Raw genomic sequence first — 19,194 nt, 5'->3', positions numbered from 1 at the left:
AGTGAGAGACGGAGACAGAAAAAGTGCAAGACTAAAGCAGAAGCATCACAACCAGATTCTCTTTAAATCCACATCCATTAGATATGAATCTAACAGTTGAATTGCATACAAACTATCTGCTCGAATCCACTGAAGTTACAGTATATCCAGACAACTGTCAAATTACCAAAAAATTTAATAAATGTACATGTAAACCAAAAAAGATCCCTATTTAATTCAGTTCAGCTAAGGAAAGCTTAAAGTGATTTAGAATTTCATATCAACCGATAATCCGCTTAGCCGATATTTTTATCGATATTTTTAACTAATGATTACATTTATGCAAAGGTGAAAGTCTCCATTCACTTTTATATTACTTAATTTAAGAACATTAACATCAATTTATTTTCCCAATTGTTAATATTATTATTGCTGCTGCAGTTGTTGTTATAAGAATGCTGTGTTTTTATTGAGATACGAAGATGAAGTGGAATAAAAATGACATACAGACTGTCTGGTCGTACTACATGAAATAACCTCTTTTTTATTGTAATTGATGTCTCAGTTATATAATGTTTGAATAAACCTTCACTTTTCACTTTCCCAATAACTAGGATTTATGACAGCCAACAGTTCAATTCTATATTGGCAACAGTTTGGAGTAAAACATACAATAACTATATGAGTAGAAAGCTGAAGAAAGCTCAAAGTGACTCAGAATTAGGGATCAACTGATAATCAGTTTTACATATATTTTACCAGTATTTTCAACTAATTATTACATTTATGCAAAGTTGATTGTCTCCCTGGACATTTTTACATTTATGCATTTAGCAGATTTGTTTTATCTCGCAATAATTCATGTTCTCCATTTAAAAACATATTTCTTTCAATTTATTTCACCTTTTGCATCAGTGTTGCTGCTGCTTCAGTTGTTCTTATTTGAAAAATAAATTATGTTTTGATTGTTGTGATATGAAAATGAAATGAAAGAAAAACAAGTAAAACAGTAAATAAATATCGGTTCAGCATATCGGTAATTGAACATACAGATAATCGGCATCAGTACTGGATCTAAAAATAAATATTGGTCGATCTAATAAAAATGATGGAGAATATCACATTTCACAATTGTATTCCTACTATATGCTCCCATCTCTCAAACAAATATGTCTATATTGAGCATCTCAATGAAACGACTCATGCGATGTGTATATGTTACACGTGTGCTAACATCTGACACAGATCTATAAACACAGATGGATGGGCTCAGAAAACAAAGAGCATCTGTCTTCCTCTCTGACTAATTCTGACAGAAAATCAATCTCCATTAGGTTGACTCATGACTACTTTCGACTTCAATATGATGCCCTCAGGTTTGAAAACTTGGCCCGTTTCAGACGAACCATGCATACATGATCTCACTGTAACTCTTATGATTAAACATGAACTCCTGTTCCAACTAATTGCATTAAAACAAGTCAAACTTAAGCGAGATGAACAGATGAGACTGACTCTTACCTCAGCTCCTGTCAGGTAGTACGCAGAGAGAAGTCCGCCAACGTAACGGATGTTTACCTCGAACAGGGACGCCTCTCCATTCTGCAGAAAACAAACAAAAAACTTAACTATGTTTTAGAAACAAAACAAAGGACATTAATAATTCAGGAAAACATTTTCCAATATGCTGTATGGTGAAACAGCAAAGTCATGTTCATAATCCAAGGCTGTTTTTACCTGAATAGGTGTTGAGAACCTTTGCTAGCTCATATTAAAGGGGCCACATTATGAGCGATCAAATTTTCCTTAATATAATGTGATGAAGCAGTTAATTATACTATCTAGGCCAAAACTGAAGATTTATGCATTTGAATTGCATTTAAAATTTCTATGCATTTGAATTACACTGTTTTACCAAACAATAAACTGCATGTGTCAGCTAAACATACAGTAAATGAAACCGTTTCAACAGCATAATAATCAGGTTTATTCATGTATCATCAATTAATTCAATCTGTTTCAATATCATACATTTTAACAAACTGAATATTGCTTGTTCCACACCTATAGCCGTATTTGAACTATTACAATTTTTCTGCTGAATACATTTGATTTTAACAATGTTAATTCTAATCCTTTTGAATAAATGCATTTGGAATAAATGTCAAAATCAAATAAATGCAATTAGGTAATAAACTATGCAACTTTTTGTTTTTTTTTGCAGTGCAGTGCAGAAATCTTACCTGTTGCATTAATGCATGACTGACAAATATGCATCACAAATGGATGGACATTTTATATGCAGTTCAAATACATCGATCCTAAATATAGGGTTTAAAAACTCAATTTCTAAGGGTCATAAACAGTACAGAAAATAGTCACGGAGAACCAAACTATTCCTGTTTTGCCACAATAAATGGTCCTTCAGGAAAAAATTTAATAATAAAAATGCATGACCGCTTTAAAGTCCATTCACATCTCAAAGATTGTTTTCTGGAATCCATGCGGCCGTGACCTCTGGCTGTGTCGCTCAGGGACTCGTATTCAACGCCGCAGTGCTTTCCTGCTGCGGGGAAACAGCCGAGATCTCTGGGGCCAGGGCCGAGAGGGCAGACAACTATTAAACACTTTTAGACTGTTTCCCGCTGCTGGGAGTCAAAGGAGGCTATTGATATTTTGAAGAGCGTGTGAATAATAGCAATTGTGCAACATTCATTCTTCTCAGCAAGACCACTATGAATTGTTTTTCCTATTGCAAATCAAATCAAATCTCAAAATGATTGCATTTAAAGTCACTCAAATTGTAGTAAACCCCAAAAACGAAACGATAATATCCTTCCATGGAAACACAAGAACTTGTCAGATTGTTTATGCAATGTTTCCATAAACCAACCAGATTCAAAAAAGCTCACCATAAAAATATATTTTTGACTTCAAAAGACTAATAGCACATCAGTCATATGAATTATATTTTCATGGTGTTTTTATATTTTAACAGGCTCCTGTCAAAGTATAACTGGAAAGGGCAGATTTCATGTTCTGCAAAGAAACAAACAAAAAAATGATTGCATTTAATGTTACCTATAACATATAAAAAATCGTTTCATTCATGTTCATTACTGCTCAAACAGAATAAAACTTAATGAAAATTAGCTTTTGTTATGCAGTGGCTTATAATAGAGACTATTAAATGCAAGAGGAGTTAAAAGGTCAGGAGAGGCCCTAAATAGACATAATATGTCAGCATAATTACAATCACTTGAGTTTGCAAGGAGTCGAGGTGACAAGAGTCCTTATTGACTTTGAGTCTCTTACTGTAAGGAAGCTGAATCCCTGATGTAGTCTGTAAGAGAATTATAGCAGAGAACCATAGAGTCTAATCACCTCCTCAATCCATTCATTGATGCCCTGATCAACAGCACACTTAAATCACACTTACATCTGAAATCTAAAGAGGCTTCCAGCTCCATTTGTGTCACAGCAGACATCTATCACAGCCTGCTTCAGAGCAACGTGTTAGACGAAGAGAGAGGACCATCCAAATAACACAAGCCTTCACTGAGAGCCAAATAAAAGTAATCCTAACTCACACAGAGAGTCTTTCCGTCTCAAATCAGCTGCTGAACAATTCACACCAGCAAAATAGAGCATGTTTGAGGAAAGCACGCTAAACAACCATGAATTAAGAGAGGGTTTAAAAGGATTATCCTGTAAGAAATCAGACAAATTACCAGCATTAGCAGGTATTTGTGGGTAAAAATGTTTGTGTATGTCAGTGTCTTGCTGTTGTAAAAACACAAATATTGAATGGCTCTCACTCTAATTTCTGTATTGTTGCAGTATTTATAAAATAAAGAGTGATTAAATTAAATGGCACAAAATGGTTCACCCAAAAATAAAAAGCAATGTAGTCATCCTCAGATCATTTAAGATGTAGACGAGTTTGTTTCTTAATCAGATTTGGAGAAATGTAGCATTGCATCACTTGCTCTGCAGTGAATGGGTGCCGTCGGAATGAGAGAGAGTCCAAACAGCTGATAAAAACATCATAATAATCCACAGCTCTCCAGTCCACCAGTTAACATCTGGAGAAGAGAAAAGCTGAAACAAATCCATAATTAAGGCGTTTAACCTAAAATATGAGTCCATAATCCATAATAACACTTCCTCCAGTGAAAAAGTGCATCTCCAGTTGTCTCTCACATCAAATTCCAGATACATATTTGTTTAGAGCTGATTAAATGGTGCTTGATCTGTGCAGATTTCTCTCCTGATTCAGACAAAACCAGTTTTTCACTGGAGGAAGTGTTATTATGGATTATGGACTCATATTTTTGTTTAAAACGTCTCGATTATGGATTTGTTTCTTCTTTTGTTTTCTCCAGATGTTAACTGATGGACTGGAGTGCTGTGGATTATTGTGATGTTTTTATCAGACTCTCATTCTGATGGCACCCATTCACTGCAGAGCATCCATTGATGAGACACTGATGCAGTGCTTTCTCCAAATCTGATGAAGAAACAAACTCATCTTCATCTCAAATGGCCTGAGAGGGACCAGATTTACAGCTAATTTTAATTTTTGTGTGAACTGTTTTTATTTTTAAATACATCCTGGTGATTCATATCAAAATGAATATCTTATTGATTGTTCTGTCTTTCTTTTTGTCTTCCCCACAAGGACAGGATTTTGTTGGAAAACTGAAAGAACATAATCAGCCAGACTTTGCTTTACCCTTCACTTCTGCGCTCCATAATAGCCGTGTGGTTTCAATCAGGTCCATTGTGTTATTATAACCTCCAGACCTCTGGGCTGTGTGGTGTGGTCATGGGTAATGAATGCACTGTCAAGCTAATGGTACCAAATTAGCATTTTAATTCCTGCACGTTTGGCAGGTTGCTCACGAGGAAGGCTGCTGTAGAGATGCTATTGTTAGTAGCACAAAAATGGAGCGCGCTGAGATAATGAATAAAATTACTGCTGCTAATAATACAACACGCTGAAATCTCCTTCAGCGGTTCAGAGACACTGCGTCGTTCTGCTGTAAGCTTTGAGTGGAACAGAAACAGATTTAGACACCGTGCTGCCCGGTTTGGTTTGGAAGAGAGGCGATGTGGGAATGTGCTAATATGATTAGCCACCAGAGGATCTGTAGAGATGTACAGCTGGGATCTGAATAGCTTGCCGTTCAACCCTCACTATTTCTGCCGTACATAGTGTAGTATTGATTCATTATTTTATCAAACTGACATTTTTGGCATGAATAATTACAGATTATGCATTTTAATTTCCAAGATTGGTTCTTTTTCAATTCGCTGAAGTTGATTTCAATTTCAAGTTGAAGTATGATATATATATATATATATATATATATATATATATACTGTATGTATAACGAATTATTAGTGCTGTCACACAGCATTAATCGCATACAAAGTAAACGTTTTTGTTTACATAATATATTAATGTGTACTGTGTATATTTATTATGTATATATATATATATATAAAAACAAACAAATGCGTGTATATATTTAAGAAATATATTTATAACAAAATATAAAAATAAAGAATATTTTATTTATTTATATTTTCTAAATATATACAGTATGTTTGTGTATTTATCCATACATAATAAACCGTACACACAGCCTACATATATCATGTAAACAAAAACATACATTTTAGGTGCGATTAATCATTTTACAATGACCAAAATGCAAGTTTATTCTGAAATATATTATAAATATATTTTTAATATATAAATAAGTACTATTAAAATAAAGTTATAATGTTAATAATATATTGAATAGATTTAATTAAAAAACTAAAAACAAAGTTTTTCTAATGATTTATTAATTATACAAAATGATACAAATTGATAGTTATAACATAATTTTTTTAATTGCAATTCAAAATCTGAGAATTGGTTAATTTTCAATTTAAGACTTTGAATTCGAATTTAATAAAAAATGAATATTAAGTTAATTTTGACTATGTCTAGATAGACATATTACTCAAAGTTAAAGACAAGTGTCAAAACAATTAATAGCTTTCAAAATAGATTTCAATTTTGTCATACAGCACCACAAAATGTTCTCCACACAACCTCCAGGTGATTTTAAAATCAATAAAATGATTTTTTAAATATACTGATTGCTCATGCTTTTAAAATAATGAAGCACGAATATACGTAGGTGTAATTTCATAGGCTTCTGTCACTCACATGCAACAGGACGATGAGGCTATATAACATCACTGTTCCATAACAGTGGACACTAATTCCGTATTTTCTAATAATATTACCAAGGGGCAACATGTATATTGAAAATAGAAGGGGACCTAGGACGGATCCTTGTGGCACTCCATATTTTACTGATGATAAATGAGATGACACCCCATTTAAGTAAACAAAATGGTAGCGATCGGACAGGTAGGATCTAAACCATCTTAGAGCCTGCCCTTGAATACCTGTATAGTTTTGTAATCGATCTATGAGTATGTCATGATCTATGGTGTCGAACGCAGCACTAAGATCAAGTAAAACTAGAAATGAGATGCAGCCTTGATCTGACGCAAGAAACAGGTCATTTGTAATTTTAACAAGTGCAGTTACTGTGTTTTTCACATACTATTTTTAAAAATAGAAGGCAGTACTGGAGAATCAGACAGAGAAAAGTCTTACATTCATGTGCAAATTTAGCACTTTAGTGTCACTGCACTAGTGTATGAGTGAGAAATGGTGAACCAAGTGCATCTTGATTCTTGCTAAACTGTCGGGCAGGTGTTAGAAAACGTTGACAGATGTGTTAGTTCACACTAACAGTCCAGCAAAAACATGCTCAAGTGAGTAAAAGAGATTCACACAAACTTAAAGACAGCGATTAGCCATAATTAGCCCTCAGTGATCACTGAAATGGACTAATTATAGAGTAGACATCAGGTTTATATGCATGACATTCTTGTAAGATTTCACTTGCAATTAACTCTCTTTGCACTAAAAATTAAGAAACGCGTTTACAATTAAAATGCAGCTGTGCATAATGCATCACACGCTGTTAAAGTGTGATGAAAAATCAAGATTTGAATCATGTTAACATGTTTTTGTGGTGTTTTTAAACCACCAAAACATGCAAATTTATCAGTTGAAACCATTGCTGAGCATTTTCTCCAAAGTGTACCAAAGACAGTAAAAAAAAGAAAGAACATTTAACCAATCCTGTCAACTATATATAGGTGTTAAAATGAATGCATTTAACACGTCCGTCCCAACCAGATCTGTACGTAATCTCATATTGATGCAGCTGCTGATGAACATGATGCAGGACGACTGAAAGCTTGATAAAGCCTTTTAAAATGTAGTGACATCAATGCATCACACGCAATGCGAGTTAACATGATCAGATTACTTTTCCAAGTAAAAATTGCAAGTGGAATTGCTTGTAACGCAAAAATAAAAGAACAAGAATAAAAGAACAAAAGAACTTAATTTTCATCATTAAACTATCATTTATTATTAAAAATATATTCAGTAATTCCAATTTAAAACCAATTAATCTCAGCATCAAGTTTTGCAATCCTAAATCCAAGCTTAAAAGTTTACATGTAATGAATTCTGTGTTGTTTTTTCGTAATGTTTATCCAATGCTTTTCTCATTTAACACAATAATGATCTTTCGGGAGTCATTTCTCAGCCCAAATTGATGTGTGTTGTATTACTGTTATGTGCCTTACTTTGTAGAGTGATAATAAAATGCATTGGCTTTCTGATACATGGACTTGCAGATAGATAACCTTGTATCTGTTCTTCTTGTATCTATACAGTATATGGCTGAATTAAAGCGATAAAATGAGGTGTATTTTTCCTGTAGCATGGAAACATACACTCGTTCATGTCACTGCAAAACCAGTTCTCTAATAAAACCAAATGGATTCATGTGTGAATCACTCTTAAGGTTTCACAAGATCTTCAGAAGCTCCAGCCGTAGAGGATCCGGCCACAGACAGCATCAGTGATCCTCTCATTTGGCTCTTCTTTGGAGGCTAATTCCCATCACTTTCAGGTCACCTTCACTTTAAGGAGCTCGTTCTTCACCGACAGCCTGGAGATCTTAAGAGACTCTCATTTATTTAGACAGAGTTGGAACACAGATGGATCCATTATGTTGAGGGTATCAAGAGGCTACTTTGAGAAGAGTTGCTGGAGTGTGTAGTGCTTTTAAAGTCAAACCGTGCAAACTAAATCAAACACTGCAGCGGTGTGAAGTGAGAATGAAATGAATCATATACTGTATATACAGTACGTATGTATATTCTTCAAGAATTGGCTTAAAACACATATCTTCTATACATAACTCTAACACTCTCAATTCTAATTCTATTCTTTAAAAAATGGCCCCTTTTAGACTAACAACAACAACAACAGAAACTAACACTAGCTTCTCTATTCTTTTTGTATGTTATTTATTTATTATACAATTAACAACGCCAAAAAACCTCTAACACTAGCTTGCTTTATTCTTTTTCTATTCTGTCTTTTTTCTTTTTCTTTATTATATAATAAAAATTAAAAAATTAAGCTAACTTAGACTTGTTATAGCACTTGCGCATCATTGCTCTTCTGTTGATTTCGATCGCTTACATTGTCCTTGTTGGATAAAAGCGTCTACTACATGACTAAAAATAAATATTTATTTTTATATACAGTTTTTCCAATAAATTCAGTCATAAAATGTAAACCAAACCACAAAAGCAGTCTTAAGTCGCAGCCAATAATACACTGTATGGGTCAAATTAATCAATTTTTCTCTTATGCCAAAATGCATTTGGATATTAAGTAAAGTTATGTTCCATGAAGATATTTAGTAAATGTCCTACTGTAAATACATCAAAACGCAATTTTTCATTAGTAATATGCATTGCTATGAACTTCATACGGACAGTTTTAAAGGTGATTTTCTTAATATATATTGTTTTTTATTTTTTTTTGCCATAGATTATCAAATAGTTGTATCTCGACCAAATACTGTGCACATACATCAATGGAAAGCTTATTTATTCAGCTTTCAGATGAGGTATAAATCTCAATTTTTAAAACTGGTTTTGTGGTCCAGGGTCACAATTATATTATCAAATATAATTATTTTAGTCCTGAAATGTATTTTAATATATATATATATATATATATATATATATATATATATATATATATATATATATATAGTATGTATTTATTTGTGGTCACTCTGGTCCTGAACAATACAATGTGAGCAACAATCAATCTCCTCTGAACATGTTTCAAGCACATCCACTAAAATACTTCCTGGCAAATTAAAAGACAGGGTTGATAATTAAGACAGACCCACCAGAGTAATTAGAGCCAATTACAGTCAATATATACACACACACACACACACACACACACACACACACACACACACACACAAACATATATACATACATACATACACACACACATACACACACACATATTATGTAATGTATGTATTTATCTGAATTTTGTGTACATTATTCATGCTACGTGATCTCATGAGTATTCTTATGGATTTTATATTGATGTCTCCCTCTCTCTCCCTGTCTCTCACGCGCGCTCTCTCATTCTCTGTGTGTCTCTCGCGCGCGCTCTCTCTCTCTGTGTGTCTCTCTCGTGCGCTCTCTCTCCCTGTCTCTCACGCGCGCTCTCTCATTCTCTTTGTGTCTCTCTCGCGTGCTCTCTCTCTCTGTCTCTCTCGCGCGCGCTCTCTCATTCTCTGTGTGTCTCTCTCTTGCGCTCTCTCTCTCTGTCTCTCTCTCGCGCTCTCTCTCTCCCTGTCTCTCACGCGCGCTCTCTCATTCTCTGTGTGTCTCTCGCGCGCGCTCTCTCTCTCTCTCTGTCTCTCTTGCGCGCTCTCTCTCTCTCTCTGTCTCTCTTGCGCGCTCTCTCTCTCTCTGTCTCTCTCGCGCGCTCTCTCTCTCTCTCTGTCTCTCTCGTGCGCTCTCTCTCTCTGTCTCTCTTGCGCGCTCTCTCTCTCTGTGTGTCTCTCTCGTGCGCTCTCTCTCTCTGTCTCTCTTGCGCGCTCTCTCTCTCTCTGTCTCTCACGCGCGCTCTCTCATTCTCTGTGTGTCTCTCGCGCGCGCTCTCTCTCTCTGTGTGTCTCTCTCGTGCGCTCTCTCTCTCTGTCTCTCTTGCGCGCTCTCTCTCTCTCTGTCTCTCACGCGCGCTCTCTCTCTCTCTCTGTCTCTCACGCGCGCTCTCTCATTCGCTCTCTCAAATGTTATGTAACATTTTTGAATACATTTTTTTATTTGGGTGCTGGTTTTGTCATTATTTATTTTTTTAGATCTGACTATCATTTTTAATAATTTGGTTTCATTTTTAGTTTTAATTATTTTAGAAGATCAAGTGACAATTAGAAAAGTTGCTTTGACAACTAACTGAAATAAAAAAAAAATAAAAAAAAAAATTAGGAGAGAGAGAGAGAGATAGAGAGAGAGAGAATGTGTGTCTGTGTGTGTGTGTGTGTGTTTATTTATTTGTAGGTTAGTTAGTTAACTAAAATATACCTGGTCGCAATGCAAAATACTGTTATTCTGTCTATAACTGCAAGTGTATGTAATGAAGGAATTAGAAAAATGGAAATATATAACGGATTATTTTTGAAGTAACATAAGCAGTGGCAGTTAAACTGAGGCATCTCTGAACACACTCTCTCTCGAAGTCACTTTGTAAACATCATGAACATCTGCTCCAGATGCACGAACTGTACCCAGGGAAACACCGTCCGTTTCTGCTCTCTCTTCTCAGATGACGCCCGGGAGAGAGACTCTCAGCGACGAAGTCTCCATTCAACAGCTCAAAGAACACGCTAATTATCCGCCCTCTTCAAAGGATGCGTATCTTCCCGTTGAATATCATTTGTGCTCTATGTTAGAGAAGCAGTAATGTCAAATGCTCATTCAGAATCAAATCTCTGAAAATGTCAAGCGTGTCCATGCTCCTGGAGACTGAGTGAATAAACTCTAGATATCAGAGGCAAATAATGAAATATTACATAAAAATACAACATAATTGGTCTTTCACTAAGCCCCGCCTCCTCAGCTACTGTCACTCACACAAGCTGTAAGGGACGTCCAATAGGAGCGAGCTGGAGATTTGCATTGGTTTTCATTAAAGATACGGTGAAATTAGAGTTAAATGGCTAAAAACTAATTTGAGAAGTTGAAGTACTAAAGTTACTGAAACTAAAATAAAAATAAAATAAAGATTAAAAAAAATAATGAAAAATGAAACTAATGTAAAATGTTTAAAATTTAAGCTAAAATTAAAAAATAAATATGTAAAAAAAAATTATATAAATAAAAATATAAATGATTTAAATTATTCAATAGCAATAAAAGGCATAATAGAATATAAATAGGAAATAACAAAAACACATAATAAAATTTATAAACAAACAAAAATGATAAAGAAAACTAAAAAAAAACTAAATTAAATATTAAAAAAATTACATGATCACATGTTAATAAACACCATAATATAGTTGAATTAATTCTATATAGTATAACATAACTCAAACAAGCTAAATTATTTATTACTTAGATAAATTATTAAATATTGAAAAAATCATACCATAATACCATTTTAACTTCTACGCTTTTTGGGGAGGGGGTCTGTCAAAACTATTGAAAGCTATCTAAATTGTGTTCTATTCAAGCTCTATTCATTAAATTTAAGCTGAATTGAATTTGAATAGAGATAGCAAACAGGATGCAGAATTAGATTCAAATTGAAATGTTGATTCTGCCACCTGTATTAACATAAGCATAGTTTATATATTCATCATATTTCATAAACTAACATTTGTGTTCCAGAGCTGAAGAACACTCATATTTCCCAGAATGCATATCCTCTTAATAACTCATTTTCCTGTCGCTTCGATTCCCGGCATGAACTGAAAGCGAGCTAATTCTTCGGATCTAATTTTAGGACGACAGGATCAGTGAGGTGATGAGGAGCTCAGAGAGCAAACCCAGGAGCTTTATTTGCTTCGATAGCAACAAGCTCCAGAAGAGAAGAGAGAGAAGAGAGAGAGAGAGAGAGAGAGAGATGCATGGCACTTAAAAAAAAAAAGAATGACTCTTTTGATCTGGTTATTGGCAGTGAATCGTTTGAACGATCGAATCAGGAGTTTGAATCATGATTCACTCAGTTGATTCGGTTTGTCATGTTTACTCGACACTGTCAGTTCTACTACTGGCTTAGCTCGCTAGTTTCTGACATTGAATGAAATGATTGTTTTTGTGCTCGTAACACTCTCAGGTGCTGAACGAAAGTGTTGAGTCACCTCGAAAAAGGTGTCATGTTAACGAGCTGAAGACGTTAATCAACCCTGTCATCAAGAGTCGCCAATGAGCGAGAGTGTTTCTACTGTATATACAATGCCCTGTATATAGTTTTTAATAACAGTATTACATAACTTAAAAAAATATATAGCAATGAGATTTCTGTGCATTATTATAATGAGAATTTGGGATTAAATATGTGATGAAAACATTTTTATTTGGGTGTTGGTTTTGTCTTTTGTTTTTTAGTTATGTCTATCATTGTTAATACTTTGGTTTCATTTTTAGTTTTAATTAAGACGATCAAGTGATAATTAGAAAAGTTGCTTTGACAGCTAACTGAAATAAAATTTGTGTTTTATTATATACATATTTTTTTTTACTTTTTAATAATGATTTTTATATTTTATTTAATTTCAGGAGAAGTGAGAAAGAGAGAGAGAGAGAGAGAGAGAGAGAGAGAGAGGGGTTTAACAAGACTTTATTATTTACACAATACAATCATTATTCACAACTTCAAATACTCGTTGATCAAATAAAAAAAAAAAATTAAAAATTCAGAACCAACTGGCCCTCATGAATTTCACACAAAACATTTTTAAGACACCAAATATCTTCCAAACAGCCCTCATTTTTTATAAGATTGTAATATACAAACTCTATATTCAACCTTCCAGCTACAAGGTTATTGAACATTGATTCAGCATCAGTACTAAGAAGATTCAGCCCTTCATTCTTTCTGGTCTTCCAAATTGCTAATTTTGCAGTGCCGATCAAGTAGTTTAACAAACACGCTTTCCTTCTGATAAAGAATCTGTACATCACTCCCCCAATAAACACTTCTTCTAACAATTTCTCATCAAATGCAGGGCCGTCACCAGAACAAACCAAATGGGGGGGCATTTAATTTTCATAGGGGGGCACACTTTTTTTTAATGATCTGAGACAGACCAAAACAACAACCCATATTAGGCTATAACTAAAATAGACCACAATAGTCTTGTTTTGTTCAATTATTCAAATAAAATACTTCACCGTATGATCTCAACGTCTCTGTTTATTTTCTCTTAACATTTCCACATTTAGCTATAGCCTATATTTTTTTATCTGCATTGCTCGTCACATAAACAATACAGTGCCATCTAGTGGCTTTTTTGAGTAACAGGCACAATCAACGTAACCTACAAGTCCAACCTAAAACTACACCAAAACCAATTTGATTTATGAATATGACTCTAAACCTTATAAACATGAGTCACAAAAGCTCCTGGTTTCCATCAACAACACAACAATAATAAAAGCAATGCATGTCATACTGCAGTAGAAAATTAGCAATAGGCAAGCAGTCAGTCAGTGTACTCACAATTGATTAAAATAGTTGAAGGCGGCGGGTCTCAGAGTGAAATCTTCGAAGAACTTTATCTTTCCATTCATGTTGACACTTGCGTGTGAGATCCTTCTCAAATGCCAGCTGAATTAGCTGGGCCTTGCGTGTGTGGCACATAGAACGTCTGTGGTCGGTGAAAACATTCCTCAAAACTGAAAATGAATTTTCACACATCGCGGTTGAAGCACCAAGCGTCAATCCGGTCTTCAAAGCTGTCAGTACACTTGGCATTGCTTCTAATGTTTTGTGGTACTTTGAAAGGAGATTTTGTGTTGTCAATTTCGCGTTTCCTTCTTTGTTTATTTGTGTAGAAATAAACTGTTTAGCAACAATACATTCTGTCTCAACGATGGTTGATTTTGTTAATGACATGATGTGCTGAAGTAACTTCGGATTCAAAAATTGATCGCTCTCTGGGTTCAAAGCAATCAGCGATTGCGCAAGCTGTGTGTTGCGCTCACCGAAGCGATGGTTGATTTCTCCAAGAAGTGTGTCAAGTGCACTGTAATAAAGCCTTCGTAGCTCTGGTTTGTCATTGTCCCTTTGTCCTGTTGTTTCTTCAACGAAATACTGGTGTAAATTCTTATTTACTGTGCGCTGCCGTTTTGAAGGTGCGTAAGTAACATCCAATTCGGTGACCGCATCCCACAGCTCTGTGAACTTGGCCTCACAGCGGAGTTCACTCACACACTTAGTGGCACTCGCGACCAGTTCCAACCCAGTCAACAGGTCCATTTCCTCACTTTGTAAAAGCTTGTTAGGGCCATCCAGCAACATCAACACTATCTTTACAAAGTGTGCGATGAACATAAACGCAGGCTGAGAAATTTCCCTCAAAAGCCCAATGGCCTCCATCCTCACCTCAGCACCGTATGTGCGCTCTGCGTCGATCTCCGAAAGCAAAGAAATGATCTCCTTGTAAGACTTAATGATCGCAGATACTGTTGATAAATGTCCTGTCCATCTCTGCTCAAGAAGTCGCTTCAATCGCTCACCTTTGTACTGCGCCGAAACAGTAGGCTTCCGAAAGAATCTGTACAGGGTGCAACATACATCAAAAAAATCAGTGACTGCTTTCTCTGCTGTCAAAGTGTTCACAACCACCAGGTGCAGCTGATGGTTCATGCAGTGAACATATGGGATTTCTCTGCCCAGCTTTTCTTGAAGTAGTTTCTGCACACCGCCATTCTTTCCAGCCATAACAGAAGCTCCATCATACACCTGACTTAAAATTTGTGACGTGTTCAGTCCGGCTTTTGCCAGTTCTTCCATAATTTTGTTTGTCAGTGTGTTGGCATCACCAGCGTCTGCTGTAGCTATTGTGAGAAGACGTTCTGTTGTTTCATGTAATGCAGACACGAAGCGAATAACTATAGATATGTTCTCACATCCAGTGGCGTCCCGTGTCCCATCCACTTTAATAGTATACCACGAATCGCCCACCTCTTGGACAATGGCATCAGTCACGACGTTACTCATAATGGCGATCAGTTCATTTTGCATATCCGGACTTGTGTAGCTTGCATTACGGGGGATGTGTTTTATTATTTCAGACAATGTAGGGTCTTTCTTAACAGTATAATTCAACAGGGAGAGAAAAAGACCACTACCATCCTCTGCCATGTCATCAAACGCACCACAGCTCCCTCTGAAAGGTAACTGATTTTCAGCGAGAAATCCCACAACATCAATGAGAGCAGACACGTAATAACGATTTCTGCTTAGCTGATCAGAATTAAGAAGTGTGGAAATTTCCCTTCCACTATCCATGCGAATCTGGTGTTCTTTCCATCTTGCCAGACATGTCAAATGTTCTTTTGAACTTGCGTGTTTATGAAATCCCTTGTCTTTTTCAGCGGCATGTTTCCAGTCCCGGTACCCTTTAACTGTGAAAGTCGTGTCTACTACTACGGCATGCGCACTATTGAACACTCGACAAGGGAAGCAGAATGCGGCGTCAGCTTTGACACTATATTCAAGCCAGTCACGAGTCTGATACCATGAAGACACAAAGGAGCGATTTTTATTATTATACAAGCGAGCAGGGTATCGCTGTAAAATGATCTGATTCGGTCCTTCTTTTCCAAGATCATCAATGGCCTGCAGCTTTGGCCCAGTCACAGCCACAGCGCCGGCGATCACGTCACTAGTAGTAGTAGGCCCATCCATAAATACACCCGCTGCTCTGTCTACGCTGTGAACTTGTGTCTCATTAGACAAATTCTCCATTCCTACCATCTCATTAGTTCCAGAGTCGTCTCCACACACATTGTTGTTGTTGGTCAAAGTCTTTGTCAACGACGAATCTTTAAACCACTTTCTTATATCCATAGCTTACAAAACCGCCAAAATTTTATTCTGAGATCGCATGCACTGCGCAGCTGCGTAAAGGAATTACGTAAACAAGAATACTGTATGCTTAACTAAATGAATTGCATGATATATATATATATATATATATATATATATATATATATACATATACTTACAAACTGAACATTGTAATTTGAATAAATAAAACTACTAACACAAAAATAACATTTTGAAAGATCTGCCGCTGGAGACTTGCCATTGGCTGTTGTATTTGAATAATTAATGAGGTAGGTCTTTGGTTTGGGTGCTGTTTTGGGATGTTTTAACAGCCATATATGAATATAATTATATTTCAAGTAACGTTCTGTGCAATAATGCGTTGAATAATGAATTTTCAGGAAAAAATTCTATAGATAATGGGTTATGCATTTCTAGTGTTACCGTTATAGAGATTACTGTTCCTGTGAGCTAAGGTCTGCGGATACATTGCTTGATCTGCAAGTGAAAATGATCACAATAGCAAGACTTCCTATATCAACTGTATAATTGTAATTTGTTTTATTGTCTTATTTCAGGGGGGCACAACAAGTAATCTGGGGGGGCACTGCCCCCCAATGCCCCCCCTTGACGACGGGCCTGATCAAATGCTTGAAACCATCTATCAAGAAGATTAAAAAGACCTCTCAACCTATTACATCTTAAAAACAAATGTTCCAAATCTTCTACCATTCCACAAAACCTACACTGTTCACCCACTGCCGGATTCAGGTGTGCCACGTGTCTGTCTGTAGCTATCGCCCCGTGAATAAGCCTCCACTGCAGATCAGCAGTGCGCTTCTCTATGGGAGGCTTATACAGGGCTCTCCACCTGTCCCTCACAAGGAAGTTTGGCTTCAACAAACCTGGCCACCTGGAGGCTTTCTGTCCTTTAAGAGAGTTCTGGTGTAAAACTTTGACTGTGGAGTGATATATTGCTTTTTTTGATGCAGACTCAAAATATTCTAGCTGCGGGGTTTTAAAAGATAGAATTGACCCCACATCTTCATCTTCATTTTCGGTCTTTATAAGATGAGAGATTTTAATTCCTGGGAGTTCCTGTTCATTCGTCATATCCATCAAAGTTCCTCTCCCAATGTACTTTCTGTAACTACTTGGTAAGGTACTGACAATCCCCTCCATCAACTTTTCTGTCAAGCGTGAAGATCTTAAGCCAGTCAGTTCTTTAAGCTCCTCCAATGACTTCCATCCATCTCTATTCAAGAGGTGTCCCAGCTTAACAATGCCATTTCTTTGTAGGCATGCACTCACACTTACAGAAGACAAAAGTCTTGTTTAAAACATTGAATTAAAAAACAATGGTTCCTCTAGAATCCAGCTCCCAGCTTCATCAAACTCTTTCAACTTTAAAAACAGTTCTCCATGAATGCAACATTGTCCGATAAAAATGCGAATGCTCAGACATGTTAATCTTCTCCAGGTTCATTAAAAATAAATGTTTATCCAATCCAAGACCGCCAGTTTTTTGAAGAAATGCCTTTGTCCTGACCCTCCCCACTGACCAATAATAAGCCCTTCACTTTTCTCCCAGTTCAATTTTGCTGAAGATGCCCTCTCATATTTTCTAATAATTCCCGTTAAAATGTCAACGTCATTTTGACTTGTGATAAAAACTGTGATATCATCCGCATAGGCAGATAATGACACCCTACTATTACTATTTATACCAGGAAGTAAAATTCCATTCAGATCCCTCCTTATCCTACACAACAATGGCTCAATAGCCAGACTATACAATTGTCCAGAGAGTGGGCAACCCTGTCTAATCCCCCTTGAGACCGGTATCGGTGCACTTAATCCTCCACCTGCTTTAACCATCACAAAAACATTTGAATACAACAACTTAATATAAGATATAAAATTATCTCCAAATCCAAATTGTTTTAAAACCTTAAGAAGATACACCATGCATGGTCAACCCGATCGAATGCTTTCTCTTGGTCTAAACAAAGAATACCCAGGTTTAAATGATTGAATTGCTTAAAATCAATTACATCCCTTAATAAAAAGAGATTGTCCATGATTGATCTTTTGGGAATGCAATACGTCTGATCATTTTAAACCAATAAATCTAAATAACACTTTAACCTATTCGCTAAACACTTTGACAGTATTTTGTAGTCCAAACATAATAGAGAAACTGGTCTCCAATTCTTTAGAAGACCTAGATTTCCTTTTTTCGGAAGCAAAGACAGTACAGCTCTTCGGCAGCTTATAGGAAGGGTTCCACTTTTGATGCTTTGAATGAGTACTTCATACAAATCTTGTCCTAATATATTCCAAAAAGCTTGGTAAAACTCAACTGGCAGTCCATCAATACCCGGAGAACGTCCTCTTGATAGCTGTTTCATTGCTTCTGTAATCTCCTGAAAAGTTATTTGACTGTCTAGTGATTTTCTCCCCTCTTCTTCCACCTGAGGTAAATCACTCAGCAAATCAGAAACACTCTCAACGTCACAGTTCTCAGCGTCATACAAGTTTTTATAAAAGTTAGCTGCCAGCTTCTTTATTTCCACCGGGTCTGACGTTATAGTCCCATCAAGCCGTTGAAGATGATATATTCGTTTTTGTTGGGAGCTTTTCTTTTCAAGGTTGAAAAGGAATGATGTAGGAGCGTCCATGTCTTTAATAGAACAGATCCTCGCCCTTACAATTGCTCCTTTCACCTGCTCCTGTAATAACGAGCCAAGTTCTTTCTTTCTCTTGTTCAAACGCTCACTCTGCCCAGTTCCATTATTATTAAAAATAGTACTTTCCATTCTTTGAATGTCTTTCTCCAAGCTTTCTACTGCAAACTTCACCCTTGATGTATAATATGAACTGTAATTTTGACAAAATATTCTTATATTTACCAAATAGTGATCTGAAAACCCAACAGGTGAAATAACAGCATTCATCACCTTATTATTCCATGCTTTATCAATATAAAATCTGTCTAGTCTTGCCCCACTAACCCTATTATCAGATGCTTTAAGACGTACAAATCAGACACACTAATAAGAAAATGCTTCTTGGAGAGCAGAAATGACCCTTTATGCTGAGATTGCGAATCACATCAGCAGCACAGAATGGAACTAATCAGATTACCATCCCGCAGTATCAACACGGGCGTTAGG

The 19,194-nt window shown here is 36.1% G+C and overlaps 1 protein-coding gene across 2 annotated transcripts in view; it reads right to left on the bottom strand.

The window, feature by feature from the left end:
• Positions 1 to 19,194, bottom strand: part of LOC132158926 (mannosyl-oligosaccharide 1,2-alpha-mannosidase IC-like) — a 163,982-nt gene that overhangs the window by 38,449 nt on the left and 106,339 nt on the right. For both annotated transcript variants that reach the window (XM_059568553.1, XM_059568554.1), the window contains exon 4: positions 1,501 to 1,581. In XM_059568553.1, the coding sequence (XP_059424536.1) occupies positions 1,501 to 1,581 (81 nt within the window). The remainder of the gene's footprint in view (positions 1 to 1,500; positions 1,582 to 19,194) is intronic.

This window comes from Carassius carassius, chromosome 15 (assembly GCF_963082965.1).
Source record: "Carassius carassius chromosome 15, fCarCar2.1, whole genome shotgun sequence".
NCBI lineage: Eukaryota > Metazoa > Chordata > Actinopteri > Cypriniformes > Cyprinidae > Carassius > Carassius carassius.
Note: the sequence above shows the minus strand (reverse complement) of the source record. Positions and strands in the feature narration are given on the sequence as shown.